The following is a 22471-nucleotide window of genomic DNA, read 5'->3' as shown; positions in this document are numbered from 1 at the left end:
TTTAAAGGATTAAAAGATCAGATTCAATAAAATACAGAAAGTGACTTCCAAGCAATCTAAGGTGTAAAAAAAATAACTATGTTTAAGAAACTGAGATGTAACTTTGAAAATGTCCTGTAAATAAAGTATTAACACCTTACTTCTTGGAACTCCTACTTTTCTGTGACTTTAGATTGTTCAATCATTTTGTATTAACTCAATAATATATTATTTTGTTTTTTTTAATGATCTTAAATAAAAAGATTTTAAATAAGAAGCTCTGTTATATTTAACAGCTATTTCATATGAACATATGACACTTAATTTGCGTTATCCTATCCAATACCCATTTACAAACAAAGAAACCATAATTCTTTATTATATTAAAGAAGAAACAAACATGTATTTACATATTTGCAAAACATAGGAACTCCCTATGACATCTCCCTTCAGATATTGATATAAAGATACAGTCGCTTGAATAATTTTATTAATTGTTGTGAAGTTGAAAAGAAAATGTATTACGCATCTGTATAATACAACGTTTTATTTATAAGTTTCTAAATCAAATGTTTTAACAGTTTTTAGAAGTGCGATATTATCGAGGCATACGACGCTGCCGATATATTGAATACAATTTTATTCAAACATTCACTTATAATATTTTTCATTGAACTGTATAACATCGTGGAACAATTCAGCCTAAATACATGTACTATATTTTATTGACACAGTCCAAAATGATCGGAAATAAAACTTTATATATCTAGGAACAACGTGTCACTTAAATAGCTTTTCTTTGTAGTAAAATACGCACAAGAAAAACATGATCCAATTTTTTTAGAAATATTTAAGTTTACATGTTCAAACTTCAACTCTTTGCACACACACAGTCTATTTTATATATGTACATACATAGTAACTTCTTTCTTTAACTTTCTATATAAATAACATTAATTATTTACCAGTAAAGTGATTTGAAAGACTATTATTATTCTTTTTTGTACTTTAATTAAAGGAGTTGTAATTAATGAACAAAATTTAGACGAACGTTAAATTGAAAATGATCTTTTTACATTCCTGGACCAATTCTATATATCCTGCAATCCATGTATGTATATCTGTTTCTTTATATTTTAAATCAAAAAAGCTCAAGGATTGAATATCGTTTAAAATACAACTTAACTTGAGTTAAAACTAATCTTAGAATTTCAGTTGTTTCATAAACAACAATTTTATTGTTTCCAAGATGTATTGCTCTGTGTTACATCTTCAGTTTCTAATTACTGTCACTCTATTACAAATAAGATATTTTTTATCACATCACGCTCTATTACCATCTATAAACCTCGCAACGTCGGTTCCATATAAACGAAGGCAATATTATTTTAGCAAATATAAACACTATCGTTATTAAGTCGTCATGTAGATCTACGTATCGTGCCTGGAGCTTTATATTTAAAAAACAAATGATAAAATTGTAAGAGTAATATACATATGGTGCTTTTATCCTACGTTCGCAAAAATAGTTTCTTAAATAAATATTCGACGAACAAATTTACATTAAACAGTTAATTGATAATGACTATTAAAGGCTTGAATTTAAATTCATAATTAAGATAATCACATACAGTTTTTAAGCACACATCCTTGTGTAAGTACATACATAGTAAACTCGTCTGTAACATTATTGAAGTATTTTATTAATCGCGCAGACCTTAAGAAAGGTAACGTTACTTGCAAAATGCATCCTTAATCTGTATGTAAATAATAGAATTTTCTACATAAATAGGTATATATCTATAGAATTCTTAAATAAACTTGATTTTTATACTAAAAAGCTATGAGATTTAGTGCAAGCTTTTGTTTCTTTGGTCTTTTTAATACTTTCAATTAAAAATTTGTTATAATTAAAGCTAGTAATTTATGATCTATGAATAACCTAAACAATTTACTCATTTCCAATTTGACTATATTGTTTTATAATCTCATCTTTCTGCTCTTTATTTATTTCTTTTATTTCCTCTGTTGCAATTAATTTCTCTTCTGTAAAATTATCCATTAATATGGAATCACTTTGCTTTGCTTGCCTAATTCTTTTGATTTTTTTCTTAATAGCCACAGCACCTAATTTTATTAAAAAGTCACAATTAATATCAATGTGTAAATGTTTTATTTGAATATACTTACAGAACAGGGTTTGCCAAAGTTCTGCCCTTTTTGATGTTCTGTTCACTAATTTTTTTAAGGAATCTCTATGTCGCTTTTGTATCCCTGCCAGTTCAATTGTTTCTTGCGTTGGCAAAGGAAATAAGCATGTTTCTAGCCAGTGTGTAGCTTTTGCATATGCTAAAAATCTAAACCACACCTAAAAAATATATTTTTTAGTAAAGAAAACTTGCTATAATGAGATAAGTTTCTAAATAAATTATTTTATGATATATTACAGAATCTAAACACTCTGCTATGAACCACAGCTGTAAACCTATCTGTGCTCTTGTGTATTCCACATTTTCTGTCCATAAAAATTTTGGTACAAATAGTACATATAAGTATATCCTGAAATAGGTATTTGTCATAAAAATATTATGATCAAAAATACATCAAATTTTTAATGTACTAACCAACTAAGACAATGAAGGCAGAAGAATAATTTGGGTAACTTTCTTCCAATAAAGTGAGATACACATAATAAGATTCGGCAAATATTTATTATAATTGTATCGATTGCCTTAAAAAATAGAAAAGTGCTCACCACTGTACACCATCTGTGAAGAAAATTGTAAAAGATCATGTAAAATACAACTTGCATTATTTAAATTACTTAGTAACTAAGTTTCAACATTATATGTTTAAAGATATAAAATAATACAAAGAATCAAGCATGTGCTAAGTGTTAAAATAAGAGTTGCTTTACTTTTCTTGGTATGGGTTTATGATGAAAGACGCAAATAAAAAATTGGCCCAGCCTTTCGCCCAAGCTCCATGGCATAAGATCTCTATTCCTGCCCAATGAAAGTAAAAGCTTTTATGTAGAATGACACCCATTTCCTCGTGTGTCACCTCCTGCTCTCCAAAGAAGAGGCTTAACGTTTTAATAGTGGATGATTTTAGATAACAAATGCTGCCAAAGCAAAATCCACATTCCCATACAGCTTTGATTATTCTATTTCTTTGCATCAATGGAATGCGCATACGTCGAAGTAACGACTGTGTTAATAAACGAAAATTATCAAATATACTGTCAATATGCTTTGTTATCCTTTATCTGCACTCTTTGCAAATAACCCACTCCAAAAAAAAAATAATTGACAAATTCATTAATTAACATGGTAACACATAACGTATAAAAGTGTAAAATAAATTTTTGAAACTTACATTAACGCACTTCTCATACATAAAATATAAAACAATCCAAAATATAATTAAATATCCGAGCAATATGTCGGGTCTTGTTATCTTCGTGTCATTTATAGGCTGCACGGTGAATGATTCTCTATCCCATAAATTCGAAACCTTCGGAGTAAATCGAGAATTCTCAACAAGCGAATACAGACCGATCGTCCAAGAATTTGCTATTTTTTCCAACATTTTACGTCTTTCAAACTACGCTTTTATTTTCATATAAATTTCTCAATGTATGAAATTTTATAATCAAATGTTGTAAAAGATCATATGGGTATAAAATTATGTAGTGACAAAGGTAATATTAAATGCCAATCGAAAATATATTTGAAACTTCGGTCTCTCGTGCCGTATTTGGATGAACACTACACTCTACAGAATGCAACTATAACCGCAAAAGCAGGTCACTCGTCACTTTCAAACTTTCAGCCACCACCAGATGTCCGCAAATACGTATATACTGATATGTATTTTTTGAGATCTTATTTATATATCAATATTTTGAATATATAATGTTACTGTTTAAATTCCAGCATCATTTTTAATTTAAAAATATTATAAAATATTCAACATTGTGATGTTAAAGAAAATAAAATATTTTCCTTATAATTGTTTTAAAATTTTTTTAAACAAAAATGTACACTTCGAAAATAGGTTTAGAAAATATATAATATACATATATTTTTAATACATGATGTATTTTTATTGTGTAGTTAATATACACATTAAGCTATCATGAAGTTTCACAAACTATCATTTTATATCCTAACCATAACACACAATACTAATGTTTTTTTTTTATATATAAGCAGAATTTTCATATAATTTAAAACAAATTTATTTCTTACTAGTAAATCAGTGATACGAAATTATTGCGCTTGGACGTTTACAATATTACGTTTCGATGTCCGATAAATCGTAAGTATGTTTTTGATAAAGTCAAATAAAGACATTTCTTTACAGAAATTATAATTAACATATATATAACACATTTAGAATTGACAAATCATTACTCATACAAGCAACAGTTCTGGTGCTTCATTATATAACCTAATATTCCATAATAGGCTCCATTCATCGGAATTAATGAAGTAGTATAAAGTAGTATAAGATCATAGAAGTCGCAATATGTTAGTAACACGAAGGAACTTACATGCACAATCTCATAGAAAACATTCTTAATTTTTCAACATTTATTGCATAATATTTATCTCAACATTAGGTAATATAATGAAGCAAACGTTGATTATAACACTTTTACAGAGCAACAAATGCATTACTACAGTGTGCATAATATGTATGTATTATGCATACTACCTACAAACAAGTAAGTTATATTTCTGTTTGTAATATATGATGTTATGTTTACAGAAATATATAAGTAAAAATTGTGAAGTGCTTGAAGTAACATTATAAAAATGTGTTTGGCATATCACTTACATTTACACTTGTAAGAAAGCTTTAGGTACATGTAATAAGTTCAAAAGTAATGGTAACCAAAACTTAAACATTTTTTATTCATAAAGTACGATATGTTCTCGAAATTTCAAAAATATGTTGCAAACCTAAGATAATTTCTTATAAACATTGTATAGCCATTGAGGAGAATTGGAAAATATTTATCTAACTATACACTTTTCCAGTTTTTTTTTTTTTTTTTTTTTAGAAAAGAACATAGCCATGTATGATGAATATACTAATTAAAGTCGCGAATCATTCCAGCTAATTAATAATTATTAACTGCCTTCAGTCCAATATTATAATCTATTCATTGACATGACCGATAATATCCCTCTATTGTACGAATAAAGATTTGATGAGACAATTTGATGGTTCTTTACACTAACTAGTTGGTGGAGGTGGCGGAGGTGGTTGTGCCAATAACGTAGGTAAAGTGTTGAGATCAATGCCAGGGGGAGCTGGTGTTTGTTGTTGAGGTGGAGGAGGAACTGGAGCTGCTGGTGGCCATCCACCCATCTGTTGCGGTTGCCATCCTGGAAAACCTGGAGGGGGAGCAGTTCCAGGTGGAGGTGGGCGCATCGGCCCCTGTTGTCCTTGCTGCCATGGTGGTATACCCATCCCAGGTGGTGGAATTTGTGTCGGTGGCATTTGCCCTGGTGGCGGTGGTTGATTGTTTCCAGCCATCCAAGGCATCAATGGTGGGATATTTGGTTGAGATGTAGAACCAGGCGGTGGTGGAGGTGGTTGCATCACTCCAGGTGGCGGAGGCATACTAACAGGAGGTTGCCATTGCATGTTCATACCATTCATATTATTCACTTCTCCTTGACTCCAAGGTGGCGGAGCCATTCCTGGTGGAGGCATCATTGGACCACCTTGCATCATTTGTGGCGGTGGATGTGCTGGTGCAGCCATTAAAGCACGAGGTGCTTGTTGTCTAAAAAGAATTGCAAGATGATTATTATATGTATATATATCTTCTATAAAAATTTGCAACAACCTATAAGAAGCAAAAGAAAAATGAAACCTACCTATCAAAGAGACCAGGATAATTGGGATTTGGATTTGGTTGACGAGGCTGTCCGGTTTTAGATCGATCAGGTGGTGGACCTTCACCCAATTCTGCCATAAGAGACATATATTCCTCGTCTATTTTAGCTTTATCTCCACCTGGTCCCATTCCACCCATACCCGCAGCAGCTGGTCCACCCTGACCGGGTCTCTTAGATCTACAATCACGTGCAATATGACCTGCTCCACCACAACTCGAACATACTATATTATTTGTTACGTTGGGTTTATCTGGACACTGTAATAATTGAAATAAGTATTAATCTATTTGCAAACATTAAGATTTAAATATCAGTATACTAACCAGCCATGATTTATGATCAGATGCACCACAATTAGTACAACGTGGTCCATCATTTTCACGCAATGTTCCATTCAATAAAGCCAATTCTCTAAGTTGATTACGTCGTAAATCATTTTGCCCCTCAGGTACTTCCACACCTTGACGTATAATTTCGTGAATCTATTGAAAAAACATATTTTAATAATATGCATATACGCTATAAACATGTTAATTTGTAAAGACGCTTCATACTCTTTCAACAGCCTTCTTTACGGCATCTAAATTATTAGCAGTAATGTATGCATGCAATGGTTCATCTTCACCAGGTAAAGGCTGTCCATCTTTCCTTCCAACTTTTCCTTCTTTTACAGAACCTTTACCACGAATTATTATCTTTGCTCCAGTTTCCTTCTCCATTGCTATGGTATTTAAAAAGGAAACATTAACACACAATCTGTATAAACTTTATGTATCTTATGAATATCCTAAATTATTTTAACTTACATTTCAATGTATTTCCACGTGGTCCAATCAAAAGGCCAACAAAGTTAATATCTGGATGTTCCTCTTGAGGAATCATTACTTTATCATGCACTCGTATTATTGGTGGTCTAAAAATATTTAATTTTAAATGCGGTACGTAAATAAAACGCCAATATTTTAAATATAAATAAAAAAAATATTTGTAATTACTTATAATCTGGTGGTGGTTTAAATTCTGGATTAATTTTGAGAATCTTCTGAATAAGATTGTGACGTTCCTCCTCCAATTTACGTCTAGTACGATATTCTCTTGTATTCAACCGTTTACCATCACTACTATATATGGGTTCTGGAGAAGGAGATCTGCAAAATAAAAAAATAAAATTTTGTCAAGAAACAAAGTTTGAATTAAGATGGTACTAGCATACAAGCAACCTGATCCTACTATGATTGTGTGATTAAGTGAGAGAAAAACTGCTGATTATTAGCAGAAAGTTGGAAACTGAGATAACACTTTAATTGATCTTCAAAGTTATTAGGCTTTGGTCATAAATTTTTCTTAAAACATATATTCTTTCCTTTTCTTTTTAACAAATAAAGTAGATTCCGACTATGTTGGAAAATTTGTAGAAGATATTAATAGAATATATGTTGCAAAACAAATTTCACTGAGTACATTAAATTTAAATTTTTGTATTAGAAAACTAAAATAAAAATTAAATGATTTATTAAGTACATTCCTATATATATTACATATGTAACATTTTAAAATAATTAAATTAATTAAAATAATTAAAACACAAAGATGTGGTAATGTATTAAAGAAAATAGTATAAAATTCTAATAGAGTTAACAACTGCTATTTATATCTAAGAAATATATCTACTAATTTTTAACCAAATTCGGTAAAGGTATAAAATAGATACAAAGATTTCTATTAATGAAATTGTGAATTGATTATAAAATATTCTATAGACTTAGAAAATACTAATTTTCAGAGTTTTCCAACAGTGTCAAGATGTTAAAATAAAGAGTAAAAAATTAAGTACTGTTAAATATAACATTGCTATTAGTCTATTCAATAGGTAACCACTGGAAGACTGCGCGTTTGTGCACGGCAGAAATCGGTATGATGTCAGCTGCTAAGATAGATCCTGTGATTATTAGGAAATAATTTCTTTGGGTTAGTTAATAGTTTGTATATCTTACTATATTGTATAATACTAATGAAACACAATAATATAAAATAATGGTTCCAGCTAAAATCAGAAAAGTTAAACCTATTGGAGTAAATTAATTTATTAGAAAAATTAACGTGTATTTATTTAAGTTGTACCTGAAAGTAACGTAATATTGATCTTTACAGTATTATGCTTATATTAGCAATTATAATTTTACGAATTTCATTATTTGCCTGAAATCTCTCATTAAGTTGTAATTAAGAATAAAAATCTATTTTAGTTAATTAACGATAAATGTTCCTGTGGCATTATGATATTAAACAGATATAAAATGCCGTGCAGATCACGGCAGCCTAATAGAAGTCTCTATTAAGGTGCCCTATGCGCAAAATTTTCATTATTCTATTAAGACGATCGATATCGAATAAATCGCAATTGTGCGTACAATAATGAAATACAGCCTATTAACTTGAATAAACCAGTCTGCATAGGAACACCTCTGAATATCCCTACATGTGCAAAAGTATAACTATTTAAAAAGATATATGGACTAGAATACCCACTGTGTGTTAAACACTGCTACTATGATCATTATCTGTTTTTTGCATTTAATTGTATCAAATATTATAAACATGTATTATTTATATATAAGCAATGTATATATGTATATATATATATATATATAAAAAGTTATTTTTAAAACAGAAGAAATATGTTCAGGAAAAATACGTATATTATTTATATTTAAGTATTCATACTAATATACTACCACTTTAGTTATTGCCCCAAATTTATATTTATTAACTAGACTTTTGTAGCAGTGTTTAATAAAAAATGAATTAGTAAAAGAAATTGTTTAGGGCAAACCAATATTATCAAAATTCATCTTCTGTGCTGCGTGGTGGCTTTAATCAAGCCCAATCTTTTCAAACAGACATCAGTATCCCACACTAACTGTACTGGAGCCATATCATAAGGCCCCTGTATTTATGGGCTGCTGAATGGTCAGTAGATAGGTATTGTAGATATGTTATGGTCATTTTTGGTATGTAAGTTTCGTTCAAACCTTTCCTCTGGGTTAAGTGGAATTCCAAGGTCTCCAGTGCGTAGCTTCCTGCTGATTTCCTCAATCTGCAGCTGAACTGTAAACCAACGGGTTAGAGGGGGCGGAAACCCCAACAGTTAGATATTGCCAATTTGCCATAACCATATACATTCTATAATGTAAGCATGTCTCAAAAGTGTAGAATATTCACCTAAGTCTAGTATTTTGTAATTTTTTTAAAATTTTCTCTTTAGTAAATTGTTACTTTTTTCTTAATCAATTAGAAAAATATATCATAGTTTTTTGTATGATTTATTATATATAAATGAGATTAAAAAAAAAAGAAGCCCTTTATAGAAACATGTAAGAAAAAAATTAGTAGGAACTTCAATGTAGTTTTAGGCAATCTAAGAAGTTTGATAACTCGATATTCATTATTCAGCAAAATTGGCAATTCCTATTGCCAAACTCGCTTGTTGAAAGTACTTGAAATGGCAATTACCTCTGGTAACTATAAACTTTTTAACAATACATACATACTTACATCTTTTATAGTACTACAAAATTAAATTTTAGAAATTTATACGCAGAAGCATGATTCTTAAATCATATCCTGTCCATATATGTATACATATATGTGTGTGTATAATACATAATTAAATAGAAATGATAGCTGAAGGAATTACAGAAAATAAACTTACAGAGGTAAGCCTTCTCCTGTTCAGGAGTCAGGTTTGTTGGTAGAACCGTAGGCATGCCTGGTATAAAAGTTTTGTCATGTTCACTACCGCTCCATCTAGTTTTCTTCCTCTTCCTACGTTCCTCTTTCGTCTCTTTTTCCTGTTTACCATCACCTAGAAGGTATTTATCATCACCTAATGTGTCTAATTTATTCAAGAACTTTATATGCTCTATTCTTTTCAATTATCAATTATAAGTAGATTTTAGTTTTTCTCGTAACAAATATTTACATAAATATGCAAAAGAATCAAAAGGACCATGTTATGCAACTTCTATAGATATATTACATAAAAAAGCCAAGGATTGAAAGCTATTTGGCTATATATACAGCTATGCAAAATCATATGGCTGATGATTTTCTCTAAGTACCTATTTTGGCATTCACTAATTTCAGCTATATACAATGTTTGTACCCATTTATTTCTTATATTGCGTACCAACACAAGGGAAGAGCATGTTTGTAAATGATTCTCAGTTGCATACTTTTGTACAAGTAGATTGAAAATTTATATGCAGATTTGCTTTTTTGTAAACCTAATTAGACAAAGTAAAATCCAAGTACAAATTTATTTCATCCACTGAATACTGTAATAACTACTTTGGGTATTTTGTATACTTTTGCATATTATGTGCATTTTGTGCAGTATTACAATTTTAAATTTGGTATAAATGCAAAAAATCCACAGCCTACTTATAAGAAATCCTACATTATAAGAAAATAATAATTATACTATATTTATAATATAGTATAATAATTATAATTATATAAATAAATATTATTATAATTATAATATGATAATAATCATATAAGAAATCAGGTCGCGCAATACGATATTAGAAGAAAATCGAGCTTGGCGTAACAAGGATAATTTCAGACGTACTTTCTGCTTCACGTTTTCTCGTGTTATTTGTCGTGGAATTAGAATTGGAGTTCAACTGCGTTCCATTAGCAATCGCGGCACTCACCGCGGCAGCTGCTGCTGCGGCTGCAGCAGCCGCGTTCGCAGTCGCAGCATTTTGTTGGGCGTTTTGCAAATAACTTGGATTCAATAACGATGTGAAATTTCGTGACTGATTCATGATGTAAATCTAACCGAGGACGCGTAAAACGTCAGAATGGTTATACGTCCTATGATGTGTAGCGTACGGTATACAACAGTTTAGCTAAAATCAACGGAACGTTTACACACCAAGAAAATGGCGGCGTTCAACTGACTGACGGACACCTTTACCTCTTTCATGGGCGTACGGCGTACCGGAGACGGATGCTGTCTTTCCGGATAGAATTAATAAAGAATATTGTCGCTAGGTGGCACTTTGATGAGTTTCAGAACACCTTCGAGTTTCAAATAAAATAAAATGTAAAAAGAGACAGAAAACATCTCAAATTGTTACATAAATTTTTTAAAATAAAAATACATATATTTGTTTATTCCTTTAATTGAACAAGGAGATTTAAAGACAATGTTTTGTAAAAATTCTATGCGTTCTTAAACTTGTTGAAACACGAAGTAACGTGTGGAGCGTGTTTATTTCTTACTCAATATATTGTAGGATGGTTATAAGGATCTACAGTTTATTGTATCTGAAGTCAGTTTTCAACGATTAATTGAAATTTTTTGATTAGTATACGGTTAATAAATTACCAATTGGGACATTTTCTGGAAACTATGTATACGTGAATGCATCTGAACGCAACGCATTTATTATTTTTCATTGGTTGGTAAATAAAGATGATCTATATTCACAGTTGCATCGTGTACAACTATTGGTCATAAAAGTACCGATATATCATTGTAGAAATACTAATTTTCCAAACCCAAATTTAATTTCATCTTATGTTATAGCGGCTCATCGTATGTAGAAACTCGTATTATGATCTGTTTCATTCGACAAGTTTCGTATAACTTGAATCAGTTGAATATTTTGCTAAAATATGAAACATATCTAACAATATATCCGGCTTTATTCAATCACAACAATGGAGACGAAACGTTATCAGACGCTCTGAAACGTGATGTAACGTAATGTGTATAACGTCGGAACGTACTGATACCGGCGTCGGAACATTGTCAGTTTCTACATCTAATCGTCATGAACACTGTTTATACTTGGTCGGCTGACAGCTGTTTGAACTTCGGCGTGATGTGCACTGTATCGTTTTGTACAAGCATCGATGTATCTTCTGGTCATGTAAGGCTTCCGATGTAATCAACGATGAAACTACTGCGTGGTTTCAACGCATCGGAACGTAAAAGTGCAACAGCATAATTCTAGTACATTTTGAATGTTTTCCTCTATTACCTCTAAGTGCAAAGTTACAGAACAGTTTGCGGTATAATGGCAGCTCATAAGACAGGCGGGCAAAGTGGTCGAAAGAAAGTACAGGTACTTGTCTGTGATATTTTTTCCCCTGTTGAAATATACGTCATTGCTTTTCGAAGCATAATTTCTTTTAAATTGAATGAAATGTTTTCGCAAAAACAGAATTGCTGTGTACTAATTGACGTTGCTATTTCGCCCGTTATAAAATCCACATGACGATGTATGAAATAATAGAATCGCAATTGATCTATGATATTTTTGATATGTATTGCTTGATGCTATATGCAATTATTGATCAATTTCGTAAGATTCTTATAAAATCTTTGGTGACTATAAATCACGTAATTACTAACGTGTGGTGTGTCATGAATAATATCGTAAATGAATTTTTATGTTTCTATACTTTCGATCTTATCGAATAAAATTTATTAATGAAACTCACAAAAAGATTTATTTAGAATGATTATTATATGAATGGTAATTATTTTGTTATTTTGCGTATTTGATGAAGGTATCCATGGTTATAAGAGATGAAATGGAAAAGAAACATAGAGCTGGAGTCAATTCATTACAATATGATCCAGCTTTGCATAGGCTTTACTCCGCAGGTAGAGATAGTATTATAAGGATATGGAATTGCAAAAATATGAAAGATCCATATATTCAGTCAATGGAGCATCACACGGACTGGGTCAATGATATAGTATTGTGCTGTGGTGGCAAAAATTGTATGTATCTTTTGTTAAATTTCTAAGTTAATGTTTAACATGTATTGTATCTAAAGACACAATATATTATATTTTTATGTAATGAGAAAAGAAAATATTGTTTTACAGTGATATCAGCCAGTTCTGATACAACAGTAAAAGTATGGAATGCACACAAAGGTTTCTGCATGTCTACGTTAAGGACACATAAAGATTATGTAAAGGCTCTAGCATATGCAAAAGATAAAGAACAAGTTGCTAGTGCTGGTTTAGATAAATTAATCTTTCTATGGGATGTCAATACGTTAACTGCTCTCACAGCAAGCAACAATACAGTAACAAGTAACAATTCAGTCTGTAATATGAATAAACAATTTATAATTATTTAAATAACACATGGATAATTTGCAGCATCATCTCTTAGTGGAAATAAAGACTCTATATATAGTCTTGCCATGAATCAGATTGGAACAATTATAGTGAGTGGTAGTACAGAAAAAGTTTTAAGAGTATGGGATCCAAGAAATTGTACTAAGTTAATGAAACTTCGTGGTCATATGGATAATATTAAAGCCTTAGTATTAAATAGAGATGGTACTCAGTGTTTGTCAGCCAGTTCTGATGGAACAATTAAACTTTGGTCACTGGGGCAACAAAGATGTATCCAAACCTTTAGAGTACATAAAGAAGGTGTTTGGGCATTATTGGTAATTACAATTTTTTCCCCTATCTCAACATCTTACTAAAGTAATAAATAATACAGATAACTATATTAAATTAGAACAATCATCTTTAGGCAACAGATACCTTTAGTCATGTAATATCAGGAGGTAGAGACAGAAGAGTTGTAATGACTGAATTATCATGTTATCCTGAAAGGTATACAGTTATTTGTGAAGAAAAAGCACCTGTACTAAAAATGGTTATGACACCTGATCAATCCAGCATTTGGGTAGCAACTAGTGAATCTACTATAAATAATTGGGTATTGTTATATTTTATTATGCACAAAAAAACTCGTTAATAAAATAAATAACATTTTGAAAATTGTTGTAGTCTATAAGTCAAAAGGATTGGCAAGAATTAGGAATTGAAGACTATTGTGACTCCGCTAGTGGGGTAACACAGAATGTAAGAAATACAGAGCCTGCACAAAAAATATTGGGTGGCTCGGCAATACGGCATTGTCACGTCTTAAATGATCGAAGACATGTTTTAACGAAAGATACGGAAGAAAATGTAGCTTTATACGATGTATTAAAAGCGCGTAAAGTTGAAGATTTAGGAAAAGTAGATTTTGAACAGGAAATAAAAAAAAGAAATAAAATGGTGTATGTTCCAAACTGGTTTAGTGTAGATCTGAAAACTGGGGTATGTAATTCTATGATTCGTTAACGAAATTGTAATTTTAATACATATGAGATTAAAAATAACTTTTGATATATTTTTATAGATGTTGACCATCCATTTAGGTCAAGATGAAAATGACTGTTTTTCTGCATGGGTTTCTGCAAAAGAAACTGGTCTTGCAGAAAATGATGCGGTAGATCAAAAAGGTAATATTTATTTTTTATACATCTATCATTGTTTATTGTTCTTACAATACTATATTGCTCCTTCTTTTTTTTCCTTCAGTGAATTATGGAAATCTTTTGCTACAAGCTTTATTGGAACATTGGTGGAGGCCATTACATGTTGATGATGAAAATGAAGGCAATAGTAATGACGGCAATAGCTCTATTCATACTAGAGGAGGAAATTTATATTTCTCAGTACCAACCCATACACCTGTTATATTCAGGTATAAAAAAGTTCTAAGTATTTCCCTTAAATGAAAAAAATATTTGCTTAACTATTTTTGATTATAACAATAAAAATACAATTATGTTTTAGTGAAGTAGGAGGCAGACCTTTATATAGATTATTAGTTAGAGATGCTGCAGGAGAAATGGAAGGGGTGCTATTAAATGAAACTGTTCCGGCATGGGTAGTTAATATTGTTGTGGATAAAAATCTCCCACAGTTCATTAAAATATCATTTTATCTTCTTCCACATGCAACATCTGGTGTAAAAAGTTTAAAAAGGTATGTAAAAAATGAATAATTTTTTAAATATTACAAAATAAAATTTTTATAATATCGGGTTAATATATATTTTTTAAGGGATCGCTTAATTGCAAACGATTTTATACAAATTCGTAAGATAGCAGAACATGTTTGCGATAGAGTACTTGGTGCCGGAAGTGACTCCGGATCGGTATCAGGTATTGGAAATACAGTTTCTGGAGGATCTCCACCTGGAGATAGGACAAATACAGATTCAAACGCTGATAGTTCTTCACTGATCGAGGAAAAAGTAGAATTGTTATGTAACGATCAAGTTTTAGATCCTTCTATGGATTTAAGAACTGTATGTTTTTATACTGTATCTAACTATATTCGTTTAATACAATGGTATTTTTACATTACCTTTATTTTATCATGCTTTAGGTCAGACATTTTATTTGGAAAAGTTCAGCAGACTTAATAATTCATTATCGGCCAGTAAAATAGTTAGAGCTAAATTCGTCAGAACAGAGATCTCCAAAGTGTCCATGGTTTTTTACTGTCATAAAGTAAGTAAATGTTTTTACTTATTCTTTATTTACTAAAAATGATTATATGAAACGAATATATTGCAGAATAACGGAAGACATGTGGTCTAGTTGTAGAGTGTGGCATTTCACATTACCTTCACTTTCTGAAATGTTCAATCGAATTTCGATGGATGTTTCGTTAGATGCTGCAAGTGAAGATGAGTAAAAGTCAGGTTATATATAGAGTATTTAAAATTAAATGAGTTGAAAGGCAATAATGTGTGGAAGTATCAGTATAAATTGCTCATATTTGTATATTTATATCCTGAGGCCAAATTTAATAATACAACAATAATTTCAGTTAGTTTGCTACTAAAAACATGTTTTTTGTTTTTAATGCATTTCATTTAATGCAAAGTATTAAATGTTTACTGTCAGCCATTTATAGTCTTCCCACTTCAAAAATATCAACAAGTAAAGTTAAGTACAAAAAATAAGGGATAAACCTTGGATGGCCCAGGAAATTAAACTGTCTTTAAATATTATATTTTCATATGCTTCTCAATTATTCCTTTATTTATACTATATAATTAATTTTTTTTCCTTTTTGTTGATTTGTAAGTAGCATTATTTTATTTGAACAAAACATATACTCAAACAAACGAAAGACATGTGTCAGCAATACTCCACACACCTGCCTTGTTATTGTAAAAAAAGCAAACTATAAAAGGAAGAGAAAAATGTCAATTTACTATTAATCAAATTAAAATTCAGCAGCCAAATTAACAGTTCAATATTTCCTATTAATAACATAGGAAATAACAGTGTATGTCTTCAGTATAATAAGGTCAAATTCTGTCTCTAATGGAACTTCCAGTAATTAAACTTTTATTACATATTATACGAGAGAAGAAAAGTATGAATACATTACAGTTTTTGATTAAACAAATATGACTATATTGGCAGAATTTGATCTTAGGAGACAACTACAATAGATAAAAAGTTAATCATACGTTAGAATATTTACTCTACTAGAATCCTACAAATTGTACATACAAATACGATTGTAAGTAACGTCCCTTAATCATGGTGATGGGCTGTATACATAAAATCGAAGCAAATGTATCAAAACCGAAGCCTTTGCACCAATTTTATGAAATTGGGATAAATGCTTGACTTTAAAAAAGAAAACGAAATTGAGTGACATATAGAGGGAGGGAGTGACAGAAAGAGAAAGAAAGAAAGAAAACACTGTTCTTTATTAATATGGCCCTAAATGTTGTAATTCTTGTGTTATCAAAATGACATAGAAGCAATTTTTTAATAAATCTAGAGATTATTTCGTTGTTACATTTTAATATTGTATAAGTATTTATTTGCTAAGCTTTTGTTACACATATTTAAAAATGTAAAGAAGTTAATTACTATTACTTAGTTATATTCTTCTTATTAGGAATGTTTAGAGCTCTGTGATAAATGTTTCTTGAGCTAAGGACGTTGATTAACATGATGGCTACCAAAAATATTGTATATTTGCAGTTAAGTTTGATTCATTTTTATGTTTGTATATTGGCATTATATGTATATTTTGCAAAGACCTAGTATCAATCATGTCATATTTAATTATCTTATTCATTTTTCAAATGAAATGTATTTTCGTAAAATGACCCTCATTACTACAACAGGAAATCAACACGTGCCTGATCCTAGATTATAAGTTGTAGAGGGCATTTAAATGATGAAGCGATCTATTAATCTTCTGAAAATAATATGGATTGTAAGTTAATACTGTTGCGGTGCATAATAATAGAAAATATTCTGTTAAAATCTAGTATTTAGTTGTATATTTGTAAGCATTTTGCTCGTAAGTTTATTTATATAATACTAGGTGCAAGATGCAATTGTTGATCAATTATTGTGTTTTAAGCATTAACAATTGAATGAAATTTTCTGATAATTTATTATTTTACTTTATTGCAAAAACAGCTCTTATATGCTTTTTTCTTTTTGTTTTATAATTAAATTTTTATGTTAATTGCTTAATTGCAAATTCGTAGAGATTTTCTATATCGTTTAACAGTTTCACTTGTAGGTAATATTAAATTAGTTTTAGACACAAGACGTGCATTTCATACAGTATTCGTAAAAGTTATAACTGAGCCTTCCTCACTAAAGAAATAACATTGTTCATTAATGGAAGTACTAATGTATTAAAAGTGCGCTTGTAATTACACTTTTGAAACGTGACATCTTCAAATCAAAACTAATTATACTCCCTATCTTCTTAGTAAGGGACAAAAGGATGTTCTCAAAATAAGATGTTGATTAATTCTCATATTTAAGAAAAGAGAGCAAGTAGAAAAAAGGAAAAGGATTATGAAATGGTGCCAAATTTTATACTAAACAAAACCTCTTGCAGTGCATCCATTTCTTTTAAAAATGACTAAGATTTTTTCTGTACAACTGCTTTTAACAATAACTTATTAAGTACGATAGTTCTAATATTTATTATCTAAGATTATGTATATTCGTGAAAACTCATAATTACAACGATTATTTCTCTCGTTTTTAGAACGATATAAGAACCTAAGAAATATCGTCTCGCATCTAGAAAATTCTATGATCAAATTTGAAAGAAATGTTGATTCATCCTAATTTATAAACAGAATTTATTAATATATGATAGCAGATGAAATTTTCTACAATTTTCTACATTCTACTGCGCGATGAGGCGATATTCGTTCAATATTTATAAAGTTATCTATTCTCAACTATTAATCGATGGATACGTCGAAAGAAATCTGTAATACTTTTTATTACTGTTAGAACAAAGAAAATTTGGTAATGTAATATTTCACATCACAGAAAGTACTATGTCGGTTTCTTTATAATTATAGTCTCTTTATATTTTGAAACTATATTGTGAATCTAATCTAGATTATGTACACATCCCATTACGGAATTATTAATATTGAAATAAAATATCTAATTTAATACAGAATAACATATATAAATATACATATACATAATATTCTTTTACTGTTGCAAAATCATACTACTTAAATTTCTTTTTTAAGAATAAATTCTACAGCTTGGACAAAAGAGCTGCATACTTTTGTAGGCGGTGGTGTAATTGTATTTTCATCTCCATCTCGATACTTTCCAGTTTGTACCAAAAGTCCTCTGATACCGATAGCTTGTGCACCAGCTACGTCATCTTTAACGTCCTGAAAAGAATTAAAAAATAAAAAACTGAAAATTAAAGCAGTAATTAAACATTATGTAAAATAGTTTTACATCGCCAATCATAATCGCTTCTTCTGGAGGTATATCTCCCAAAGCAGCTTTGAAGAATTCTGCAGCTGGTTTTCCGATAATTTCTGCCTTGATATCAGCGGAATATTCTAAACCAGCGATAAACGCGCCTGGTCCCAGAGCTAAACCATCTGGCCTTTTATAATACCGCCCTTTATGAATGGCTATGAGCGATGCGCCATCTAATAGTAATCTGAAATTATGAACAATTTGTTCCCAATAACAAACAAAAATAAAAGTTTTATACATGAATTTTCATCGTGTAAAATAGTCAAGGTATACCTGAATGCTTTGGTCAATTTTTCATAATTGAACTTATCTGGAGCCAATCCTATTACTACAGCATCTTTTTTATCGTCATTTCTTATTAAATCATCGAAATCTTCATTAGCAGCAGGATCAATAAATAACATTGGATTTAATTTCCGCGAAATAATCAATTTTCTCGCTGCAGCTAAAGAACTGAAAATTTCTTCCTTCTTAATATCAAAACCGAGTTTTGTCAATCGACCATATAAAAAATTGCCGGATTCTTTCGTTGTATTTGTGACGAATTTAAGCGGTATACCTGCGTTTCGAAGTCTATATTGAAAGCAATAAAATAATTTATTTAACATTCTAAAAAAGATTATGAAATAAAAGACCGAAAATTACAAAGTATAATTTTCATTAAATTGTACTTTATTTGTTAAAATATTATTTGGTATTAGTAGTAAAGTCAATATATTCAATTTAAAAGACGACAGTAAGTAAAATCGATGCAACATAAGACGTAAGGTACGCCATAATATTTACTAATAATCATGAATAATTGTCATAAATTCAATAAAAAACCACCTGTTTAGAGCTTCCACGGCACCTGGAATCGCTGAATTATCGATATGCAGTGTTCCACTAAGATCTATTAGTACCATTTTTATTTGTTTCGCCATATTTTATAAAATTTCAATGACTTATCCGACGTTTACTCACAGCTACAAGTATAATACACACAAACATATATACACATGTTAAAGCACGTTCATTCGTCTTTATGATAACGACTTAAAGTTTGGCATCACACGTGGTCAGCTATGGCGCTCTCCATGAGACAGGAAGATATAAAACAAGTACCATGGTTTTCTCTGTAAGTATTAGAATTACTGAGGAGTTTTATATCCTAAGATATTTGATTAAAGATTACATTTACATTCTACAGCGCAGAATGGCACCATGTGCACAAGCAAATATATTCCAATGATATCAATGAACAGACCGAAGGTTATGAAATGCTACTTGCATGGCAAGCAAGGTAATCAAATATCGAACGTTTAATAAAATATTATGATATAAGTGGTATTAATTAATAGTATTTTAGGATACCAAAATTGCCAATAGGCATTGATTGTACTCTTTCAATTATGCAAGTGTGTGTTAGAGACCGTGAATGGACTCCTAAAATTAACAATGGCGAGTTGCCAATTACCTATGAAAATGATTTATGTCTGATGTATTCAACTACAATAATGAGAATTTTAAATCATATATCTAACATAGGACACACGAAACAAACATCCTTATTTCAAATAGCAAAGCACCTTAATATTCCAGAGTGGATAGTGAATTTAAGACATGATACTGCTCATGGTTATGAAGTTCCATCCATTGGTGTATTGAGAATAGCTGTAAATATATTACTAGCATGGTTACATGTATGTATATTTCTATATCAACTACAATATTAAAGGAAAAAGATGTTTCTTACATGATATATTTGAAGGAAGAATATTGGGCAGCTGAAGCTAAAAGAATGGAAGAATGTTTGATTACCGAAGAATCTATGAAAGAAGTCCAAAAGACTGAAGAAGTACAGGATTTTGATGATTTAATTGAACTCTGGACTTCTGTAAGTTTGTATATTCATGTTGGCTATCATCTAGTATCAAATGTTCCAGACCCTCAATTGAAGTATGTATAACCTTTAATCATTTTGATTACAATAATACAGAATTTATATCAATAAATTGATTTTATTGGTAGGGAAACATTACAAGATCTGCGTTCATATGCTATCTCTTTATTACAAAAAAATAGTGGAAATATGGAAAATAATAAAGATAACTACATAGAGGCCACCAGTGATGATATAAAAAGTGATAAAAAGTATACATTAGAAACTGCAAGAATTGTTCTTTTATCTGAAATATCTAGGTATCTTAGTAAAAAGTCTATACCGGATAAAAAGGATATAGTTTGCAATACATTGCTCAGTTCAGAAGTATTTTTACCAAGCAAAAACATGTTATCAATTTTTACTCAAAGTGAGAGTATTGAAAATAAATTGGAGAAAGATGTTTTGCCATTAGACATGTTAAAGTTTTGGAAAGATATAATATTTCTATTGTGTGAAAAAGATCTAATGGAAGTGTTAATTATAAAATTACTCGAATTAATAAAAAATGAAGAAGTAAATAAAGAAAGGAAATTGTTAGCTTCTTTATGGATAAGTTCTATATCATATAGTTTTTTGAAATTAGATAACGCGCATGACATATCTCGAGTTTTAGAATATCAGTTAGAAAAGATACAAAAAAATTTACCACCAAAAGTTTTTGAACTTAAAGTCAAAGAAGAGACAGATCGTATTTATCCACACTTGAAATGCGTATTATGGTTTAATTTATCAGATACAGTACTGCCATGCTTAACTGATATGAAATTTATTTCAAAGCTTATATTAAACATAAATGAATTTTCACTTAAATTCATTGTACCTATCTTAGAATTAATACATCCAAAAATAGATAATGAAAGCAAACAGTTACTGTTGAATTTAATGAATGTTTATGCAATGGTACCACTTGATAAGAATGATACAAATTTTCCTGAATGTGAACAAATTTTTACTGTAAATGATCTTAAAGATAGTGAATGTCTACTAGACATAAATAAAGAACAAAATAAGGTGGTAGATAAAATACCTCGATTTTTAGCTGGTCAAGAAATTCGAAATAATTGGAACTTTGCAGTTGGTAAGTATATGAAGTTAAGTATCTATTTTCATTTTCCAAAACGTTAACAAAATAACTCCAAAATTTCTTTCAGCGACCTATAATTGGGCAGAATGTCCAATTGGTTTGCTTCCATGGCAAAATGATACACTGGAATTTATAAACCCACCCAATATCGTAGTACAGAAATATGATGTTTCAGTTTTAGAATCTGAAATTGTTCCTGGAAATATAGATAGGAAAAACTTAAGAATGCAAGGTCAAATTAATTGGAATAATGTTTTGAGACAAAAGAAACGTTTAAAACGAAAACAGGAACGAAGAAATGCAGATATTATAATGAATAAAGCACTGGAAACTGTTAAAAAACGAAAATAGTACATTGCAGTCTTGTATATTTCAAATATTTTATTCAATATTGGCATGTTCGCAAGAAAGAAATTCAACAATGTTGTTTTGTAAGTTAATAAATAAATTACCCATTTCTATCAAAGTGATTAATATAAAATTTTTTTATTATTTGTAAAATTTCGATATCACAAACGTTGTATGTAATTTTAGGTATATGAAAAAGATCTCTGTACATTCTTAGAAGAATATCTACATTATTTTGTAATAGCTTATTCATAAAATAATAATTTCACATTTCCTATACACATAGACATATATTATATAAATGTACAAAATTTTTAAATTAAACGAACTATATTAACATCACAGATGTATTGAACAAGAATGAACAAATATCTATGATATATTAAATTTTTATAACATTACCGAATAATCATTTTAAATATAATTTAGTGAGTCTAATTCTAGAATTGTACATGAATATTGTAAAATTTTAGCAATACAAAAGTTTATTATATATGTATGTTTGTTTCTTTGGTAACTATTTTATTAATATAT

The 22471-nt window shown here is 29.9% G+C and overlaps 5 protein-coding genes across 6 annotated transcripts; 2 read left to right on the top strand and 3 right to left on the bottom strand.

Annotated features, from left to right (window-relative positions):
* Nucleotides 1-511: 511 nt before the first annotated feature.
* Nucleotides 512-3798, bottom strand: LOC138185083 (uncharacterized). Its single transcript, XM_069123727.1, has 6 exons — nt 3358-3798; nt 2897-3189; nt 2604-2747; nt 2427-2538; nt 2170-2347; nt 512-2106 (listed from the first exon to the last, which is right to left on the bottom strand). The coding sequence occupies exons 1-6, from the start codon at nt 3568-3570 to the stop codon at nt 1931-1933; spliced, it is 1116 nt and encodes a 371-aa protein (XP_068979828.1). The 5' UTR covers nt 3571-3798; the 3' UTR covers nt 512-1930.
* Nucleotides 3799-4065: 267 nt separating this feature from the next.
* On the bottom strand, nt 4066-10909 carry SF1 (splicing factor 1). The gene is made up of 9 exons (XM_069123707.1): nt 10531-10909; nt 9610-9762; nt 8930-9005; nt 6893-7045; nt 6704-6810; nt 6452-6618; nt 6221-6379; nt 5877-6154; nt 4066-5782 (listed from the first exon to the last, which is right to left on the bottom strand). The coding sequence occupies exons 1-9, from the start codon at nt 10727-10729 to the stop codon at nt 5227-5229; spliced, it is 1848 nt and encodes a 615-aa protein (XP_068979808.1). The 5' UTR covers nt 10730-10909; the 3' UTR covers nt 4066-5226.
* A 511-nt stretch (nt 10910-11420) lies between these two features.
* Nucleotides 11421-16259, top strand: LOC138185074 (WD repeat-containing protein 48). Its single transcript, XM_069123704.1, has 12 exons — nt 11421-12037; nt 12486-12702; nt 12811-13023; nt 13093-13388; nt 13478-13666; nt 13738-14052; nt 14135-14237; nt 14317-14482; nt 14575-14766; nt 14845-15091; nt 15172-15296; nt 15363-16259. The coding sequence occupies exons 1-11, from the start codon at nt 11990-11992 to the stop codon at nt 15232-15234; spliced, it is 2049 nt and encodes a 682-aa protein (XP_068979805.1). The 5' UTR covers nt 11421-11989; the 3' UTR covers nt 15235-15296; nt 15363-16259.
* Nucleotides 16260-18054: 1795 nt separating this feature from the next.
* On the bottom strand, nt 18055-19550 carry LOC138185088 (haloacid dehalogenase-like hydrolase domain-containing protein 2). Its single transcript, XM_069123734.1, has 4 exons — nt 19410-19550; nt 18855-19154; nt 18555-18765; nt 18055-18484 (listed from the first exon to the last, which is right to left on the bottom strand). The coding sequence occupies exons 1-4, from the start codon at nt 19502-19504 to the stop codon at nt 18317-18319; spliced, it is 774 nt and encodes a 257-aa protein (XP_068979835.1). The 5' UTR covers nt 19505-19550; the 3' UTR covers nt 18055-18316.
* Nucleotides 19551-19559: 9 nt separating this feature from the next.
* On the top strand, nt 19560-22430 carry LOC138185075 (uncharacterized). Of its 2 annotated transcripts, XR_011174521.1 has the most exons (7): nt 19560-19698; nt 19771-19863; nt 19930-20263; nt 20332-20519; nt 20592-21583; nt 21657-22020; nt 22124-22430. XR_011174521.1 is itself a non-coding variant. In XM_069123705.1 (6 exons), the coding sequence occupies exons 1-6, from the start codon at nt 19646-19648 to the stop codon at nt 21938-21940; spliced, it is 1944 nt and encodes a 647-aa protein (XP_068979806.1). In that variant the 5' UTR covers nt 19560-19645; the 3' UTR covers nt 21941-22430. The 2 variants fall into 2 exon arrangements, 1 of the variants encoding a protein (XP_068979806.1); XM_069123705.1 differs by having other exon boundaries at nt 21657-22430.
* The last annotated feature ends 41 nt before the right edge of the window (nt 22431-22471 follow it).

Source organism: Bombus flavifrons, chromosome 11, assembly GCF_040668555.2.
Source record: "Bombus flavifrons isolate JBK064 chromosome 11, iyBomFlav1_principal, whole genome shotgun sequence".
NCBI lineage: Eukaryota > Metazoa > Arthropoda > Insecta > Hymenoptera > Apidae > Bombus > Bombus flavifrons.
This window is presented reverse-complemented; position numbering and strand designations above follow the sequence as displayed.